General features: G+C 42.0%; 2 protein-coding genes across 2 annotated transcripts in view; one reads left to right on the forward strand and one right to left on the reverse strand.

Moving 5' to 3' along the window:
• LOC143342924 (uncharacterized) overlaps nt 1–13741 on the reverse strand; it is a 432164-nt gene extending 418423 nt beyond the window's left edge. Inside the window, exon 1 of the mRNA XM_076767255.1 lies at nt 12587–13741. Within this exon, the coding sequence (XP_076623370.1) occupies nt 12587–12658 (72 nt within the window). The 5' untranslated portion in view covers nt 12659–13741. The remainder of the gene's footprint in view (nt 1–12586) is intronic.
• LOC143342928 (uncharacterized) overlaps nt 1–20632 on the forward strand; it is a 454297-nt gene that overhangs the window by 179627 nt on the left and 254038 nt on the right. The gene's annotated exons all lie outside the window — the stretch shown is intronic.

Here is a 20632-nt window from a genome sequence, read left to right on the forward strand (position 1 = left end):
TTTGTTGTTCTCGTTCTTATGCATATTGTCCCAATTACCCAGATTTTTCAATTATTTCCTCATATTAACGTGCTTTCTTTTTCAATAAAAATGTAGACAAGGAAACCTACGTGTAATTATGTAACAATTTTATAATGTTCTATTGAAATCGACTAACCAAATAATTTCCATAAATTCCTAATATTGCCAATTGAATTTTTGCGAATTATTCGAATGAACTTTGATTTCTCATGGTCCACAATATCTTTGGACCCAATTAGTTCAACTTAACAATTTTTTATTCTAGATACTCCATTATAAGTTTTCATTCGATACACAATTCAATTTCCTTCCTCTAACGTTTCGAATTACAAATTCAATCCCAGATCGACGATAGAGTCGGAAACGATTAGAGCTGTTATCGTGCAGCATTAGCCAACGGTGCAAAATAGGTACAAATTTAATAGCTATCAATCATGCACGTACTAAACTGACCTCACCCAAGTCGGTCTCGAATATCCCAGTAAAAGCGATACGCTTGCCTGGAATGTAATAATTATTCAAAAGAACCGGTGTTCCCATTTTCTGGCGAACGATAGAACACGCAATGTTAGCGGCCTGTGATCGATGAAACAACGGAAATTTTTTCGCTAAACCCTTCGTCAATCGAGGTTTCGAAAAGCAAAGCCCTCTGTATGGCATAAACGGCCTTTTGAACGCGCAATGCCTCGTAACTTTGGCTAACAACTTCCTGAGCAATAGCAATAAATAATTCCCGGAGCACTTGCTTCCTCATTGCTTTACACCGTTTACCGTTTTCCGCGCACCGAATATCAACGTTCCTTAAAAAACGGTATCTCAGGTTGTCCTGGATTTGTGACCACGACTGATCAAAATTGCAGAGTTCGCTGCGATAATTATTGCAAAAAAATATGACCTTTCATTTGTTGTACACAAAAGCTTCGAGTAATAATATTTGATTGCGAACTATAAACTCTCCTATTAATGCAACTTTAAAGTTAAAATATTTAAGTATTAAAAAGGGAACATTAAATGACCAATCTTCAGCCAGCTAACAAGAGATCATTGTCAATGGAATTTTTCACATTTATTGAAAGACTACTATTAGTGTTTGTTATTTATTCAAAGAAGACTATTGCATTTAGTATACTCTGCAAATGTTATTTTAAAAATCGCTCTGATACGTGAAATAAATGAAATCGCGTTGCTAGAATTAAAAATGATAACAGGATGAGACGGAACAATACAATGAGCGTTCTTTCTAATTTGTATTTTAATGTTGTAACCTAGTATACGGTCGTTGCCGCGTAGTTGAGCCTAAATAGGTCGATCGGTAAAACGATGAATATCCAATTTAAGATGTTTCGGAAGTACGCTCTTCGATTAACCCTCGTAACGGTATCCCCGGAGAAAGAAATCTCTCCGACGAAACGGGAAAATCGCGTTGCAAATTTCACGGGTATCTATCGCGATGGCGTAAAACAAACAATGCGGCAAGAACCGTCTCACGCTCTCGTCGTGACAAAATCCATTGTGGAGGGATTAATATTAATTAACGCAAGTGTTGAATACCGGCGCGGTTTGTATGCAGATAGGCAGCTGAATATGCGCGGAACAAAAAGTCCCTACGATTGCACGAACGTGAAATGGTATTGCACTGCGATCACGCGCGAGAAATAATGGCGAGTTTAAAATTTGCTCACCCGAAAAACAATCAAATTCATATTTCTGCATTATCCGTTACAAATAAATTTTGAAATGAAAAAATTAAAATAAGAACTTTAATGAAGATTTAATAAACGCTCGAAACGTCTCACGAAGCATTAATTTTTACGAAATATTTAAGAATCTGTCTGCGCAAAGAAAGTGTTCAGTTCCACTTTTATAAAAAAAGTGCATCTGCATTTTTCAGATCGTTACACTTAGAAAAAAAAGTGAGGCCGTGCGTAGATAGATCTTCTTATACCATACAACTTTCTCTCGTACAACTTTTTTCTGCCTCTAGTTAAACAAAAGATATGCGACGGCCCAGTTTCGAAACTCACCCCGTGTAGATCCGAGAGCTAAACAGCGGAACGAAAAGTTTAGGCGTAATAATTGATCGTGCAGATAGATCAAACTTTATTTAAATAAAAAAATTTGCCTATTTTCTTAAGCAATTACAAATGTTCCATCGCAATCTAATCACATCCTTTTACTCGTCTTTTTTCCGTTGCATTTTTCATTGCATTTTTTAAATTCTGTGGCAGCTATACTCGAGCAATTAGTCTTAATCTTAACTTTCGTATCAACTTTCTCGTTGTTAGCAAAACCCATTGTGATACGTTTTAAGCTGATTCGATCTAACACAGTTAATAAGTCTGAATAAGAAGAACACTCGAGATGCAAATGCATCACGAACTGAACGAAATTTACCGTTTTTCTAAATTGCTTGTTTTACCTCGATGAATCATCCAGCACGAATTTGATATTATTTCACAGGATATGATTAATAAAGTCATTGAAGCCTATCAGCGACGCTTGAAACGATGCATCGATGTCGGAGATGCGGACGTTGAGGATCGTTATTTTATTTTAAACAAAACAACAAGTAGTTCCATAGAGTAACATTAATTTCGTGCTGGATCCTATCTTTCGATGAGAGAAAAATATTTTTTTTTTTAACGAGTAACGGATAAAAGGTTGTCTATTTTGTATTAACCGTTCGAAATTTGTATGTGGATAGTAGCATTTCCCATCTTTCAGGGAAAAGAATAGTAATTGAGGCGCGTGGACGAAATTCATTGTGCAACCAAGTTGCGCAACCAAAGAATAGTGTAGTCTAGACGAGAAGATAATCCGCGATCGCGATTCACCAGCGTTTCCGAGAGAGCCCCGGTATTTTATCGGCAAATCTCCTGTTTACCAAGCTAATTTATTCTTCTCTCTCTATGACGGAATTCACGCTCCGATGCGCCGAGTAAAAGAAGAAAGGAAGGACGATTCCTCGGCGCGTCGAGGTACCGAGAACGACGAGGGAAGACACGATAATTTAAAGACGCCTCTCTCGTTTCCTATGGTGTCATACCGTTACAAAAAATCGCGTTCAAGGCTCTCAGCTTTGGCTCATGGAAAAAGGTTTGCAGGTACTTGTCACGGAAGTAATACCAAAAATACCAAAAAATAAATAAAAATATTACGAAGATTGTTTCCAGGAGCTTGCAAATTTGATTCGAGTACCTCATTTACTTCTCAATAAATTTTACGATCTATGATTACTCAGTATCGTAGCCTCAAGTTAAATTTTCGAGAATCTTATCAATTCTTATTCAATTGGTTGAGTGTTGAAAATATCCATCGGGGCTTGCAAATATTTATTTGTACAAAGTGAGAAATATTAAAATTATTGAACTTTCGAAGAATCGAAAGATCGAGGAACTTTTTAAGGACTCAAAATTGCATTTCGTTTTAGTCAGTTTTGCGTCGAAATTTTTTACTATTATCGAATCTATCTTAAGTCTATTCGATTTTAAAATTCTCAAGGAATATTTCTAGACATTAAAAATTCATTTTATATGCGTGCAATAGACTCCACCGAATAGAGTTCGACTTGGTCGACGTAAGTAGAATCAGTGGTTAGTGATCAGACATGCCCAGAGCAATTCGAATCCCATTTTCAACTATCCCCAAAACAAAAGCTAGTATTACAAAATTGTCAGTCAGCAGACTACACTTCTGCGATTAATTGTGAGCTGGAATAGCCTGACGAAGAAAATATCTGAAACGTCCGTGGCGTCAAAGGGTCGATGCAAACCGAAGTCTTCGAACTTCGAAGGGAAATAAAAAGCCCAAGATCGAAAGGGAACATATCCCCTCGCTTAGGAACTCATTATACGGCCCCGTTGCTTGTAATACAATTCATCGCAACAATAACGTTCCTCGTCCGCGCGGTATTCGAGTACGAACGTAACTGAATGCTCTTTCATTGTACTAATTTAAATTGTTATGCCTAACGCGGACGGGGCGAGAAGGAGAACCCGGGAACCTTTTGTGCGTCGACTGCTAAGCAACTATCATCAATTATCTTCCGACGTTGCTCGGCACAGTCCGCGAGGCGCATCTTGTTCGAGGCGACGCTCGGCGTCCGCCTCTTTCTATCCTTCGCAGGAGCGTTCACCCCGCGCGAGAAGCGTAGAGAAGCTTATGGCATCGCGGCGACCAGCTACGGTCGCGATATGGATTCAAGACAATGCCCATTCCTGCCGTGAAATTGTCTTAATTGCGATTAATGTTTTTGCCCGACGCGCCGGAAGTTCCCGTACACGAGCCACCGAGGTTTCTCCTCCGCCTGAACGAACAAAGCCCCGAGATACACCGGCGACACTCCAGTGTCTCTCAAATTCCGATACTCCAACTTCCGGGGGGGTGGAACCTCGAATCTCAGTTTGGGAATTAAAGGAAATTTTACGAACGACGATTTGATCCTAGGTCCCACTGGAATATCGACACATCGCTCTGTTTTTATTATTAATACATTAATCAAAGTTTAACAAGCGTGGAAATATATTTTTTTTGTATCGTTGTAACCTATTCATAATATAAACTAAAATTCTAACTGACAATGACCCACGACGACTATCAACCTTCTAAGGGAGTTAGCACGTTATATAATAAAGCAATTTATACAGGGTGTTCGGCCACCCCTGGGAAAAATTTTAATGAAAGATTCTAGAGGGCGAAAATCAAGAATACCTACACATACCACCTACACGAAATTTTTTTCTCGAAAGCGCGTAGGATATCGGGAGTATGTCTATTCACCAAAAATTATTGTAATTAACTCACACAACTAAAAACAATTTTTATAGAGCGATTTGAAATTTTTTAATTTCGCTGAAAAATTTTCCAGTCGATATAGAACTTTAAACGTTAATAACTTTTTAACGAAGCCTCAATCAACAAATTGGTATTCTTGATTTTCGTCTTATTTTGCCCTCTAGAATCCCCCATTAAAATTTTTCCCAGAGATGGCCGACCGCCCTGTATATAAATTTGCTCGAAATTTTGATAATTAATTCCATGATACTAAATATAATAAAAAATATATAAAGTCTCATATTATTTGTATGCCCGAGTTTGGCTGCAATTGTCTGCAACTAACATCTGACCGATCCCGATTTTTCGTCATTAAACGAGGGACTACTGTACGGATCTATCTTCGTGAATTTTCTTGAAGATTTTAAACACGACGACACAATGAACAATATTTAATGGAAGTAAAGAAGCTATGAAGGGGCCACGCGTATCGTTTTTTTAGCTGGAATTTGCATAGTACCTTTCTCTGGTCCGCACGAAGAGAGGAAGTCGGCCGCTTGGAAGTGCGCTCGATTAATTAGCGGCGAAAGTAAGTGAAATTGCACGAGTAGGCGCATTACGGTCTCGGAGCATCCCTGTACGAACACGAATCGATGCATCCTGCTGTTTCCGCCGCGGAGTCAACTGCACAGAATGCCGTCGGGTTTTTCTCGGTTAATCGTAATCGTTTGTGTAGACCGCGAGAAAAATGAAACGAGTTCGCCATTTAACCCGCATTGCTTGCTCCATTTACCGGCTACGTTCCCATATCAAACACGTCCGTTGTTTCATTGTGATTCGACTACGATAGTCTCTATTATCATCGACACGGTATTCCGAAATAAATAACGATAACCATCCTTTTGATCTTTCGTAGCGAACCGTTTCGAAGGTTGCGACAACGCGATCGACGCCGATTACATTGCAATTAGTAGTCGAGGAGGGAAGAAATACATTAATTGAAACGTTCAGAAACGAGTTAATGGGACGGGGAGTTTTGTTTGACGAGTCGTTTACGAGTGTTTTCCTTTCCTCGTTTTTGCTCCGACTTGGGCAACGGGCGATTAGACGGTAGCAGTGGGAACGTGTAAAGCCATAAATCAAGATATCTACGAGAGTACACAATTTTAGAAGCTTGCGTTAGAAAAGGCGCAGGGGCAAATATGTACAGACTAAGCGATATATCTGTGTCAACATTGAACGCAGTGCTTGACGTTCGATAAACATTGTTTGAAGTCCACGCCACTTACAACAAAGATCGCTTTTATGGAGTAAGAAAATTGGTACAGTTTCGTAAGGATGGAAAAGTAGAACGGTTTCATAAGGAACCGTACCTACATAAAGCGATATCAACACGAATAATATACGAGCTTACAAATAATCTGAACTAAATCTAATTGTAGGTAATTTTTTATTCGTGCAACGTAGTACTTACGCATACCATGATGTGTATTTTGAAACGTTGAAAAATGTGACTTTTAAACAAATTTTTTGATTACTATGATATTTGTAATATAAATATATATTATACCCAATGTGTAACAGTTTCTATTAATGTAATTATCGCTATAATTAATTCTGTAATTACTGTGTTTTCTTTCGTGTTACATTACTCTTATACTTTTGAAAGAAAGTAGACAATATAATAATGAAAATTTTATAACAAAATTATCTCACACTTCTCCTGCTTAATATTTATTCTAAATTGTAGGTTGAAAGTGTTTTTTAGAAAGGAATATACGTGCCCATATGACTCTCGTCTGTGTATTTTTGAATAATGTGCGAACGAATATCACCGATTTCGTTTCGTAGCTCGAGATTCTTTAAAAAAGAAAGTAAGTGGTGTTAATTTAAAAGTATTAAATATCACGGTGCAATGAAAGTCGCTTTTCCAACCAATTACATTTATCTACAATTCGGAGCCTCTCCGTAGACAAAATCAGCGTTACGTTTCACTGACTGGCATTAAAGAGAACACGCGCATAGAGAACAAGCACCTGTAAGCGATAAAAATTTTCTAAAAAAAAATGCACAAACAAATCCGGTCTCATCGGTCCCGCAACCTGGAGCCGCTCCAATTGCAAAACTAACATGATATTCCGTTAACTGGAGTCGAGAAGAACACATACGCGCGAAAGAAACAGTGGATCAGTGGATCAGTAGATCGCTGTGGAATTTGTCGAGAAAGTATGACAAAAATTGCCTGGTCACGGCGACTCGATAAAATTCTATTCGTCGGTCGAGTCGTTTAAAAAAAATTAAGTTTTAGATTTCTCACATTAGCAACGCTCTAGCTTATTTACAGATTTCTTTTTCTTTCGTTTTGATAGATTTTATAGAGTTTATATTGATCTTATTTTCAAATTTAGTAAATTAGGATAATTTTTTATTCCTGTGTGTCTCTTAAAGGATTATTCACTGTTTACCCCTATTTGTCGTTACGGGACTGTCCATCGATTTTCACGAAGGTATTGTCTTAACAGTATCAACCGAATTAAGACGACAAATGGCTCGCAATGCGTATGCAAATGCATAGTGGACAGAATGCGAAGCTCGTTCGTTCAACTGCGAGACTCATCTCACATGGCTGATCCGATTTGCAACGGCCATGAACGTTAACAATAGCGATTAAAGAGCCATCGATCAATCTGTCCGCCTACATTCGTTCAAAGGAAACATTCTTCTCGGTGTGTTTCCACTTTCGATTCAAGTACGCCGATAATGGAACAAATTATTCCAGATACGCGAGGAAGTACCCCCGGGTCGTGGGCGTAACAGTTACAGAGGGGTAATTAAATTAGCGCCCGAGACCAGACAATTGAATAATCGCCGAGAGGATTGCTCTTTCCCTTTCGTTTCGAGAATGATTCGCGCAAAAAACATTGCGACAAGAGCATAGCATGGAAAAATACTATCTTTAACTTTGCAAATTAGCAGAGAGCGAACAGTAAACGTTACAGAACGAGTCCCCGAGTTTGATTTCGCGGCCAATTGTTGGGAACGATAACGGATACCGGAGAACCGGTGGTTGTTCCGACGAAACTGTGGAACGTACGATGGAGAAAATCGAAATAGATCAGCAACGCCCACGCGGCGATGTCTCCGCCGGAGTTCGAGTCGCTCGTAACTACGATAAAACCGGGAAACGGTTCGCGCCGTGGCGAAACGGAGGTTCGTGCCGGAGGAGGACAGATAGCGAGATATAGGAGTAGAGAGAGGGTGGCCAGCCGTATTTATCACTCGAAGATCCCGAAGAGCGCACAATGCAAGAGACGAGAGAGCCCGAGAGCGGTTCAGCCCGTGGAACGAGACGCGATGTAGTGCAGGTAGATTTATGGAAGGTGGGAGGGAAAAGAGAGAGAGAAAGAGAGAGACAGAGACGCGTCTAGCGAAAGAGAGAGAGAGAGATTGAGAGAAAGAGAGAGAGAAGAAGTGTTTGTGTCGCAGGTCAGCCGCGGTTCACGGTCACGGGGACCAACCGCTGGACTAACCTAACGTAACCTGACTCGACGACCGCAAACTGAATTGCACCCCCGCCGCCAGCCCCGCACCCCCCCTCGCCCGGCGGTTTCTGACCGCCTACCGTTCCTTTCTTTCCGACTGCCCCTCCCTACCCCTCGTCTACCCCGTCTTTACGCCCTCCCACCCCCTTCGAACGAACCGGTGCACTTAATTTATTAAGATGCTGAGCCCTGTGGGACAGCGATCTCGAACCGAGCGGTCCCTTTTTCTCATCGGGGATTATTAGGGACGGATTCGAGAGTTCGATAGACACTGAAACCAGCCACGAGTTCCGCCGAACTGTGGAGTAACACGCGTGGAAACTGTTGCTTCGTTGTAGTCGAGAAGGATCTGTACAGAGGATCGTAAAAGGCGAGTGTCTGTGGTACGATACCGATTCTGGATCGAAAGAGGACCGATTGCTAAAGCGGCGTTTGCACCAGAGCACAAGACCTGAAAGATTCATGTTAGGAGACCTCGTTGTTTGATCTTTTGTCGCGTAAGGGAAACATAATTAGTGGGGTTGAGGAGAGAAACCACTGTGACGAATTGAAAAGACTGGAATTTTTTTTTTTTAGATCAATAACTCAATCAATTTTCATCCGATTTGCTCAAAATTTTGTATGGTGATTCCTAATACTATTCTCTTCGGGAATTTTCGATCGAATAATTAGTTCCCATGTGGTGTTAACAGGTTTTTGAGATTTTTTCTTCAAAGTTTCACCATTTTATAGTAAATTATTAGTTGTGTAAATCGGAATGCTGTCTTATACGTTAAGAAAATTGCATGAAATCTTGTTTTAGAATTTGCAAGAAGCAGTTGAAGAAATGTACTTTCGAAAACATTAAACATTTATTAGAAAAAGTTTCAAAGTTACCCCCAAAAAATTCTTTAAAATTGCTTTTATTTTCAGTCGTCACAGTGATTTCACCTCTTAACGACACCTTGGTTTTTGCAACTATAGTAGAGAAACTAATTTTGCGTTACTAATTTTGTGTAATTAAAGTGTTTTGAGGACATCAGACTTAACACTGTTCTCACGATTGAGCAAAAATAAACGAAAACTTCCTCTCTGCTTGGAGATCTTGTTCACACAGGCAACTTTGAACGATTTATGATCGATCTATTACAAATGCTGCTTAACCGAGGTTTGTACGTTATTTGCTTTCATTGTGCATGGTGGTTATGATCTCGTCAGTGACCCAGTAATCTCAGTAATCCTTGCCTCAGACGCCGATGAAATGATCGAAACATTCGATGGGAGCCTTCCATCTCGAATAAAACTTAATAAAACACTGGAATTTATTATAAAACAAATTGCGAACAATCACTATGGAAAGAGTAATTCCTTCAACCGAATCGCGATTTAACTTTTAAATAAAGTGAATTTTATCGAGCACATAAATCATAATGATTACGAACATTATGTCTAAGGCAGAATGTGCCAATTAAGCGTCTGAAACGCCAATATTTATGTTTTTATTCAAAGTTTATTAACTGAATTGATCAAACAGATACTCTACAGTGTAAAGTTGTTAAACGACCAAGCAATTAATCATAGGAACATCTTAATGACACTACCATCAACCAGGACCACGTACACCTTGGATTCAAATTACTAAGTTTCATAACGAGCAATTAGCAGTCTGAAGCTGGCATTGAAGGAAAAACTATTAGCCTTGATCACAGTGCGTGAAGTCCCACAAGGACAATGGAAAACTGTAGAAAAGACACTCCAAAAATTACAAGGACTCCAATTAAAAAATTTTCAATTTCTGCAGTCTATAAAACTATCTCAATGGGAAAATAAATAATATAATCAATATTTTATATTCCTAGCCTTCCTTGAGACTATCGACGATTCTTACTTATTTATTTTTTATTCTTTTCAACGACTTCGGTCACCAAGCAAATGGTCAAAGTTCAGAGAATAATAAACTCGATACAAAGATGGAAAACTGTTGTAGAAAACCTCAAGTGCCGATTCATAAGAGCAATTGAGTTTTGTTTTACAGAGAAAGGAACGTAATTCTTAAAGTGTTCCTGTTACTTTAGGATAACAGTCGTTTGCATCACCGCGGAGTGGATCGTCTACCGGACGGATCAAAGTAATCCAATCCGACACGTCGTAAATTGCATTGCACCCTGCCCCTCCTGTTATATTTTCCTTCCGCTCTGCTGTACGAAATTTATTAGCAGGGTGTGCCTTTAGGTACACAGACCGGCCATCGGGGAACCTCTTTTCCTTGATTGATTAAACACGCCTCGCGAGGCCTGTCGACGGCGTGTTCACCGCGAACGGTCGACCCGTTCACCAGGAAAATTTAATAACAGGATCTATCGACAAATTAGACACGGGTATTCGTCGACAGTTACCCGATGGACATTAATAACGAGCCTGACGCGAAAGGAGGAAAAAAAAAAGAGGGAAAGCTGCTTCACGAGCGTACGACTGCAAATTGACTATCGTCGGTTTCGACGATGAAAACGGTCCCGCGAAAGAATTCTGCTTCGATGGAAAATCAATGAACCGTACACGCATCCGATCGATCATGATATACCTTGATATAAATCGACACCGATGTCGGCTACGAAACGGTACCGAAAAAGAAAGAAAAAAAACCGTTGCGCGAGCTCAACTGCAATTATCCAATTACGGTGCACGCATTAGCTCCGGTTGCAGTCTAATAATTGCACGCTGGAACGATGCGACCTTTCTGCGTTCGAAGATGGACAAAATTTTATTTCGATAATATACAGGATATTAATTCTGTTGTTTCGAAATATATCTCCAGAGAAACTATTAAAAATTAAGAAAACTTGTAACCTCGCGTCGACTGCGCTTCATAAATACCAATATGGCGTGTCTACCACTATAAAGATATCTCGATGACTATAAAATAACCTAATTGCCGTAACATTGAAATAAGATACTTTATCTATCTTTGTATTCGTAAATTCCAATGTGACGCGCCACCCTCCGTTTTATCGATGACTACAAATTTCTCCTAATTGGTATAACACTGAAATAAGATACTTTATCTATCCTTGTCTCTCATACTTAATAAATTTCAGTATGACCACCCTCTGTTTTACAACTGCAAAATTCTCCTAATTAGGTACTATATCTTGTTTTTCATCGATAGAAAATTTCAATTTATGCCTGTCAACTTATGGCGAGACTGAATCCCAATTAGATTTTGTTTTTAATATATTTACGATGCATACTCGGTATCTACGGTATTCGTAACGATCAGTATTCATCGCGAGAACAACGCTATCGATACTTGATGCCATGTACGTAACTGTTTTTATTTCTGAGAGATCATTGACCATGTTAAATTCTCCACTGAAATCTCCAAAGTACTTCAAATTGGATTTCAACGTGGAAGCAATAACCTTCCTCGAGGTTTGGAATAAACAAACCTCTTCATCTCTGCGTACTTCAAAATCACGGTCCCACCATTTTGTATACAGAACGTTCTGTTTAACTTGAAGTATTATGAACTCTTACTGTCTACTTAAACACTGACTCAAATATTTCAATTTCTAAATCCAAACATGATAAAATTAACAAAGACGAATACGCCATTATACTTTTCATCACACTGCTTCAATAACATCTAAATTGAACAAAATAATTATCTAAACAAAACAATATTTGTATAATAATTGTAGCAACTGAATAATATCTAATTATTTGATACATGCTACAAAATTATTCGAATAATTAACTTAAAAGGATGTTGAATAGTTTTATAACTTTTATACGTTATTATTGGAGTGACCTGAAGTTGCAATCGAAGACACTAAATATACGAAGGCGTTTCAGGTTAGATTCCAAGACCAAACTAGTCGTTACCAATTATTATTTAACAACATAAAATGACAAGGCTGGAGAGGCAGAAACGAAGAAGAAAATCTTTATTGTTAAATCGTGGACGATTTTCGTTTCGAGTATAGTTTTCCGGTCGGCGCTGGTTGCATAATCTATTCATCGGCTACTGCAATTACAGCGGCCGTTTGACGCGAAGCGCGGTGAAGTTCGACCGTAAAATCTTGACCTTGAAACTTACGATGCAACTCTGTTTTATCTCTATTCCCGCGGCGGCGCGATGGAAACTCGTCCCGAGCCGTGTGGTTTCGCTTCGGGATGGAACATTTGCATCGCGAACAACCGCACGCACGCCCGCGCGTAAACTAAAGTGCACGCATACGGCGCCAAATTACGAAGCTCCGTGCAACACTTACCGGCAGATTCCTGATGCCGAGCCGCACCTTCGAGTATTTCTTCATGAAGACCCGCCAGAGCACGTAAGCCATGACTATTATCCAGGTTTTCGTTCGCCAGTGGTTTGTCTCGTAGCCTTCCTTCCCCGCGATACGTGTCTCGCCTTTTTCACAGACGGCTCACGGAGGTTAACCTTCGCGTTTCACTGTTCGCGCCATCGCGACTGTTCGATCATTGAAGGAACACCGCATCATCTCGATATCGAACGCACCGACGACGAGGAACGCGCGAAATGAACGATATTTTTTCGAAACGATTTTAAGTTAGAAAGAATGCAACACGTGTCCCGCGTTTCGGATCGAAACCAACGCATCCGCCCGCATACGAAATCTAAGCAACGAACTTCACGCCGTTTCGATGATAGGAGGTTAGACGAACGTCGACGATCGTTTTCTACGGTTTCACTGTTTCACGCTCGAACTGAATTACCACGTTCTTTGGAAAACAATTTTCGAGATCCTGCCGCGTCACTGAATTATTTCGCGATACACAAAGGCACTTCGGTTCACCACGATCGGCGCGCGCAGCGAAAGAATACCGTCCGTGCGTCAACGGGGTAAGATAAAGCGTACAAAGTCGATGATCCTCGAATAGGCGCTATCTGTTGCATAATTCATTACAATGTTCAATCGGTAATTGCGTACCCCGCCGTGCCCGCCACCGGTACTACCGACGCGCGCGATATTGCCGATAAATATCAAGCTTCCGTCGATGGGAATCGCCCGGCGTGTACACAAACGAAATTGCAGTACGATCCTGACAAAAAAAAAAACACCGTACGATCACGTGTACCACAGTAAACTTAACCTTGAGGCACGCTCTCTTCGATTGCACGCGTGTATCGCGAGACTCCGACGAAGCGAGTGTCACGGCAATCGATCAACCACCGAACGAAATTATTCGAGTAACTAATCGCGTTTACGAAACAACACACTCGGCACACGGGAACACACTGACCGCGGTGAACGCGAGTCGTTTCGGCGATGATCGCTCGACGGGGCCGCGTCGATAAACGGTGAACATCTTTCAATGGTTTTGGACCTTTTATTATTATATCGTAGGTTGCACGAGGACTTTTAAACGAACGGCGCGCGTCGAATCACCCGTGCGCCTGACGGCACTCGCTGCCGAGATATAACTGACACGACACACGCAACTGCCTACTCTCGCGCTCGAACCGTGGAACGATGAAACGGAACGTCCGGAACGCCGGAACTACGGAACGATATATACCTGGATCGCGTTTCAGCGTGACTTTAGGCGTGCCTTAACCACCCGACGCCGTGTTAAATACGAATAAAGGGCGTGCTCTAGGGTATGCATCGCTAATATCTCGAGTTCGGTGAACCCTAATCGGACGTGAGCGAAATTCTTATCCAGACCGAAATTTTCGATAAGAAATAAAACGAAACTTTCGATCCGTTATTCGTTCGTTAGAAGTTGCAGTTTAAATTACAAAATTGCATTGCATTTCACCTCGGACGAATAAAGGCTTATTAAAAATTGATATTTGTTACTAAAATGAATAATATATCACTTAATTAATATCGCTGGTTCTTGATGTATAATAAACTATAAAACAAATAATTTCGATACTAGATAATGGGAACGAGTAATCGGAGTCGTTTCTCTTAATGTGCATCCATTTAAGGGGTCTACCTTGATGAGATGTGTAAGATATCAACTAGCTTCGTAGGGAGCCACCGATACCGTTGGCAGATAGATAACGTACATTGTCAAAAGGAAATAGAGCTCTTTATCACATGAAAATTGCTTCAGCAATAACATGTAATACTTACGACACGACGGTTATACGTAATCAGCGATGATAAACCATAACAGTTTTTGTCGTTTACGCAATAAATATTGTACTTCCGTCCAATCCATTACAGAAGTAATAACCCTAGTACGTGAACGTATCAATTTCGCCATTTTGTTTCTTTCGAGCGGACAGAGTACAACTCCTTCGACCGGAACGTCGTTTTTACAACCTTTACCACATTGCCATACAGGTTAATTTATCTCGAGCCGACTTTTCTTGCCCTACGCGATATCGTGAACCGTTGACGCCAACGAACGCGGGCAATAAAAAGAGCGAAATGGAAAAGAACCGCCGTTTAAAGAGCAATATAACGCCACGTATCGTAACGATGGAAAGAGTTAAAGCGGAGCAGCGTGTCTCATGGCGCAGCCAAAACAAACAGAGCTAAACAAGCGGAAGGCTCGATGCCCTCGCCACACGTGCCCTCTCTTGTTTACATTTGTTTGTTTTCGCTCCAATGGTAGCTGCACGGCGTCCATTTCGCCGCTGCATTATACGCGACTGCATTACCATCCGTATACGTTACAACCGTATCAATTGATTTACCAGTCGATAAAACTTTCCTAAGCCACTCTCGTTAACGAGTCCTCGATCGCGTAATTAGAACGAGTAAAAGTTATCCGTTATTGAATATATCGTAACCGCTGTCTCAATTCTCGTTACAGCATCGATCCCCGTTTCCTTTTATTCTGTTGCACGACCGACGTGCACGGTGTATGTCCCGCGGCGCAAATGACGTTCGAGCACCGACATATTCCGAGTGTTAATGATACGTTTCGCTAAACCCCAGGAAAACGTTAATCGATAAATTGTCCGAGCCTTCGAATGGTTTCGTATGCAACCGACCGTGAAAAAATCAGAGTAATACTGTGGAACCACACGGGAACGCCTTAAAAGCATGTTTCGTGTTCCTCGAATACCTTTAACCCTTGCGTTAATAACAAAGTAGAGTTGGGCAAATTTCGTTTCTGACCAAAAAGTTACGTTAGACGTGAATATAATTTACTCGACTCTGTCAAGTTTAAAAAAATATTGATTTTGAAGAAGCTTCGACGACCTTGACCTATAGTGTCAAAGACACTTTGCTAAGTAACCCCCAAGAGAATTATATGTATTTTAAATACGAATATTCTTCATCTCTAGTTCTAGGTAAAGCTAGTTCTCAGTATTCCTAATATCTCATACGATCTATTTATCATTAGCCCCCCTCTTGCCACAGTTTTATTCTCTATCTTGGTAAAAGTGTTGTAAATTTCTGGTAGACGGAAAGTACGTCTACAGCGAATGATTCGTAATATACGAAGGTGCGCGAGTACGAGCGACGCCATTACCTGATGAATCTTTAATACGCGAACGTGCAGCCCTCGCGTGCCGTGAATTTCGCCTTAAAGCGAGAGGGTAACGTTGAAGCGTCAGGGACAAGTGACGCGATCGTCGACGAAACGGGGGAGACACTTGGACGAAGAAGAAACGGACCCCGGCAAAATGGGTTTCTTTCACGATTAGCGCCGGTGTCGCGGTACTTCCGCTCTGTCTCCACCTCGCGCCACATCCTATCGCCTTTTACTTCTTCCCCTCTTTAATATTCAGCCACCGTTCTCGTAACCTGCGTTGTGCCGCCGCCAGCCAACCGCACGTGCATGTGCGGATCGCGCGTGTGCGTTTGCGTATGTTTGTATGCGCCACGGCGTGTCACTATGCGCGGGCTCGCGGCACATGCACGCAACCGTGCATTCTCGGCGAGACAATGGGCGTGCCTACCTCACGTGACAGGCACGTGAGCACCCTCGAAAAGGGCCCTCGGTTCCTGACGTTCATTCATACCGGTTCGAACCGTTTCGTGGGCGACGCCGATGACCCTACAGCGCGTCGAAAAGTCAAGAGGAATCGAACGCCCGTGACGGCAAAGAGCAAAAAGTGCCGCATCGAGACCAGGTATACGCAGTCTGCCTGATAAATAACCGGACCGACTGTCTGTAAAACGAAACAATGGCCGTATCGGTATAAATTTTCTTTTTCCCTGCGGAAACAGTATCGATTCCGAGCACGAAAGTGACAAGAAAGAAACACTTTAATTGCCCTTTTATTTGTCCAGAGGAGTACGATTTTAATCCGCGTTGGGTTTAGACGACTTCTACTTTGACTTATAGTTTGTAGGATATCTAGATTCAAATTTCTACTGAACCATTATTACTAATGGTGGTGCAACCGTACAAGGGATGACTCCTAATGAGAAAATTAATCCAAAGTGTGAATAATTATAATACCCATTGGCGATATGATATGCAATATATAAGATGCACAAAATGTACAATGTTTTTCTTTTAAATATACAAAGTCTTTTCACTAGTACTATATACCACTTTATCAAAAGTTCATTTTATGCTTCACATATCTAACTGAATCTATCTAACTGATATCATTGATAATTAGGACATAAACACATCTGATGAGAATTGCAAACAAATCAATAACAAACATTCCCATGAATGTTTCTCTTAGGAGAACCGATGAACTCCCTCGAGTTCACTCGAGTCTCGTAAGTTATGGTAAACAGCTCTCATTGGTCGCAGATGAGCGGTCTACCGTCGAGCCTTTTAATAGACAATCGACGTCCACGTGCTTCTATGATTCACGCCGTTGGATCCTCTGAATTCAAAGTAGACGTCAAGCGGCGGTAATAGATATTAAGCGGAATTTAAAGTACGATAAACTCCGTGAACGAACACGGAAGTCCTGTCGTATCCTCGAGCGAGTAAGTGCCCCGTCCCGGGGATCGATCTGTTAAAATGCAGTCTGGCAACGGCTAAGCAAGTGAACGGCAATGTCAATGCTTTCCCGACTATTCCTGGATCTCCGCCGCGTAGAACTTTCGTGCTTGGAATCGATAAAGTAACCTAGCGTTTATTATTTCGCAAGCAACCCCTCCCGTGTGAACGCGCTCGACCCTCGCAAATCGTAATTGCCGGGCAACGAACAGGCATGTCTAGCTGGTCTATGAGATAGCTGGCCTCTGAGTCACTCCCCCGCAGTGCGTTTAAAGTTTGAACGCTTTCTGCTCGCCGCGCGTTACGCCTTATAATAATCGTAACGGCTCAACTGTTCGTGAGTCGACCGTTTCGAGCTAACAACCGTTTCGTGTGTTCCGGAGGGACGCGGAGCATCGACTCGCTACGTGAGACGCGACTGTTTAGACTGCCGATGTTTGGCAACACGAACGTGTAACAAATTACGCTCGTGCGCCGACCGTTGCTCTAATTTATACGTATGTAGGCTAAGTACAATATTCTATGAAGGTAAATTTTACTTTGTATGGAACGATAAATAGAGTTTGCGATTGGACCATAAACCTCTTATGACTCTAAACTTGCTATTAGAGATCTATGGTATAGATATCTCTGTCGTCGATTAGTAGTAGACGATTTTTTGTGCAAGATCTACAGAACTACTCATCTAATAGAAGTGTGGCGTCATCTCCCGTACTCGCCACCGGAGGATTACGCTCTTAACTCTCTCGCAAGCGCTTGACTGACCCCTCCGTACCTATGTATACGTTCCTCAACAGACTATCCAATATGATTTCCTGCGATCTAGCTCACTTCCTCCACATAGCAGAGAAGCAGAGTCACAGAAGAAATGGACAACGCGGTAGAAAAGGAGGCTAACAACATTGACGTAAGACCGGAGGTGCGGACGTTTCTAATTGCGGGAGACGCAAGGCGACCAAGAGGACGCAACGATGCCTAGGCAGAATATCACCTGAAAAAATAAGGGCGTTAGAGGCTCCTCAGCCGTGATGGAGCGCAAGAAGACAATGTCAGTCTCATCCAATAAGAGAGTGATTAAGGTTTCTATGCCGTTAGATGAGACTATAAGTTGTTGGACATGCATCCCGGACGTGTGGAAGGAAGCGCAGGTAATTAGAGAGTAGATTAACGTGTCGCAAGACGTACCTGCACAACAACACGGCCGCCGTACGTGTGCGGTTGAGCGTGTGTATCGCACTGAAATCGTAACGTGCAACACGAATCGTGAATCACTGCTTCGGCCGTTGAGCAAGAGGGAGTGCTCGCCACGAATACCGCGCCACGAATTGACGATAGATAATGCGGGAGATCGTATTATCACGATCCTTGGGGACCCACGGGGTTATCCGGGTTAATCGAAGAACCAGCCAGTGTAACGACGACGATTATTATTCGATCTGGCGAAATTCACCTACGTATCGATCCCGTGGAGGCACTTTCGCGAGAGCCGCCGTGTGGCCCTTTAGAAGCCGCTTATTATCCACGACCGATTCCGTCTCGTCGATCGAGAGTGTTACTCAAGCCGTCGGACACGGTCATTAGACAATTTAGATTAGCCGCAAGTCCGAGCATCGATCGTGTTTCGCAATTTGTAAATTTCATGCGGCACCGTGGGATCCCAACCCCTCCCGATCCTTCGAGCTCTCAGGGTTTAGGGCGCTGAAAGAAACAGCAACAGTCAATACTGTTTAGTTTTTATAACCGGGGACGGCGGAGACACGTCTGCTGAAGATTCTTACCAAATTTTAAGTTAATCGGTCTGCTAGATCTTGAGATATCCACGAGCAAACGCGCACAAACCTCGAAGGACTTTGTTATAAATATTCCAAACGTTTCTGACCGTCGTCCCGTAGTTAATTTTAAAGGGTACTCTCTTCGCGATGAAAATTTGTTTTCCCGTAATTTATCGGGGAAACGGGAACGCGAAACTAATGAGAATGGCGCTACTTAACGGTCCGCGGGCCGCGTAAAAGTTCGACATTCCGCGTATTTACGATTCTCGCCCCGAGGGCTGAATTATGGCACCCCATACCCTCGAGCCGCATTTGCAAACCCGTCGTACCGCACGTTATACGGGCGGCGGGCAGGTTTTGCACGTTACACTTTATATCCCGAGTGCATGCCACGACAGGTACTTACATGGTCGGCGGTAAGGTTACACTGAAAATAACGAAAGATCATTCACGGGGTTACGGCCCTCTTAACAATTAGCGCGTACCGTTCATCGGGGAACCCTCCGCACCCATAAATACGCGCACAGGCGCGTTCGCGATAATGAAACGGACGGCCTTAAAAATGTTCCCCCGAACGCGAACGGAATCGCCGGAATCGCTCGCTGGTATCGAGTGGAACAGGGGCACTCTGGATGATTAAACTTCTCGTTTTTTTATCAACGTTCGCATTAACTCTATTCCCGTCTTAATGCCAACTTCGGACGGTAATCCGGTTTCGAATCTGTCGGAACGAACGGTTTTAACATCGGCGCAGTGGAATTCCTGTCGGATTTTAGATTTTAATGGATTCAAATCCTCACTCTCTTTGGAAATCGTCTGAAATCCAACGAATTAGAATTTTCTATTAAGTGCTCGAAGCATGTATTTTATGTAGAGAGTATATTATTGTTATTTAAGTATGTATATATACGCCAGGAACGCAATGACTGAAAACTGAGTACAAATGAACAATACGGCAGCCATTACTATTGTAAATTTTATCGTCCCTATTGGAAATCCCTATAGAGGAGCTTTCACACTGCAAATTGGAAGCTCGATTCTCGTGAATCCTTACTCCAAGCGATGGAAAGTTCTCGCCCTGAGGAGCAAAAGCGTCCAGCGGACATTGGACATAGCACAGAAAATCGAACGCCTTGGCGAGCAACCCGCCGCGATTACGCGCAAGTTTCGAGGCCCCTCGACAAGTCACTTTTTGCGTATCGCCGTCCATGGCACGTCCGTCCGTTCCACGGAGGCGGCAACGCCCGGCGTTCGCTTTCTTTCCCGACAGAGAATCGTCGATATTTCGCCGACGATGCACTTAAACCTCGTGGCCAGACCAGGACGTTTCGGTCGTTTTATTTTTTACAGCCGGCTCTACGTCGAAGCAACATTTACGGGGCGTCCTTTTTTGTCGGCCATCGACGATACAGCCACCATACCCTACGTCTGGTCGGAGCAAAGCTGACAAAATGGTTTCTGCAAAGGTACCAAAATAGCACGCAAAAAAACTCACAAAAAATGTACCGAACGTCACCAATAAAAAAGCGCTAAATTTTAAGAATAAATATTTCACTCTGTTATTACTCCACCTACCGTAAAGAATTTTTATCTTTTATTTCGAGAAATATACTTTTTAGTCATTTCTAAATTCTACTTTCAAAA

Source organism: Colletes latitarsis, chromosome 6 (assembly GCF_051014445.1).
Source record: "Colletes latitarsis isolate SP2378_abdomen chromosome 6, iyColLati1, whole genome shotgun sequence".
NCBI classification, from domain to species: Eukaryota; Metazoa; Arthropoda; class Insecta; order Hymenoptera; family Colletidae; genus Colletes; species Colletes latitarsis.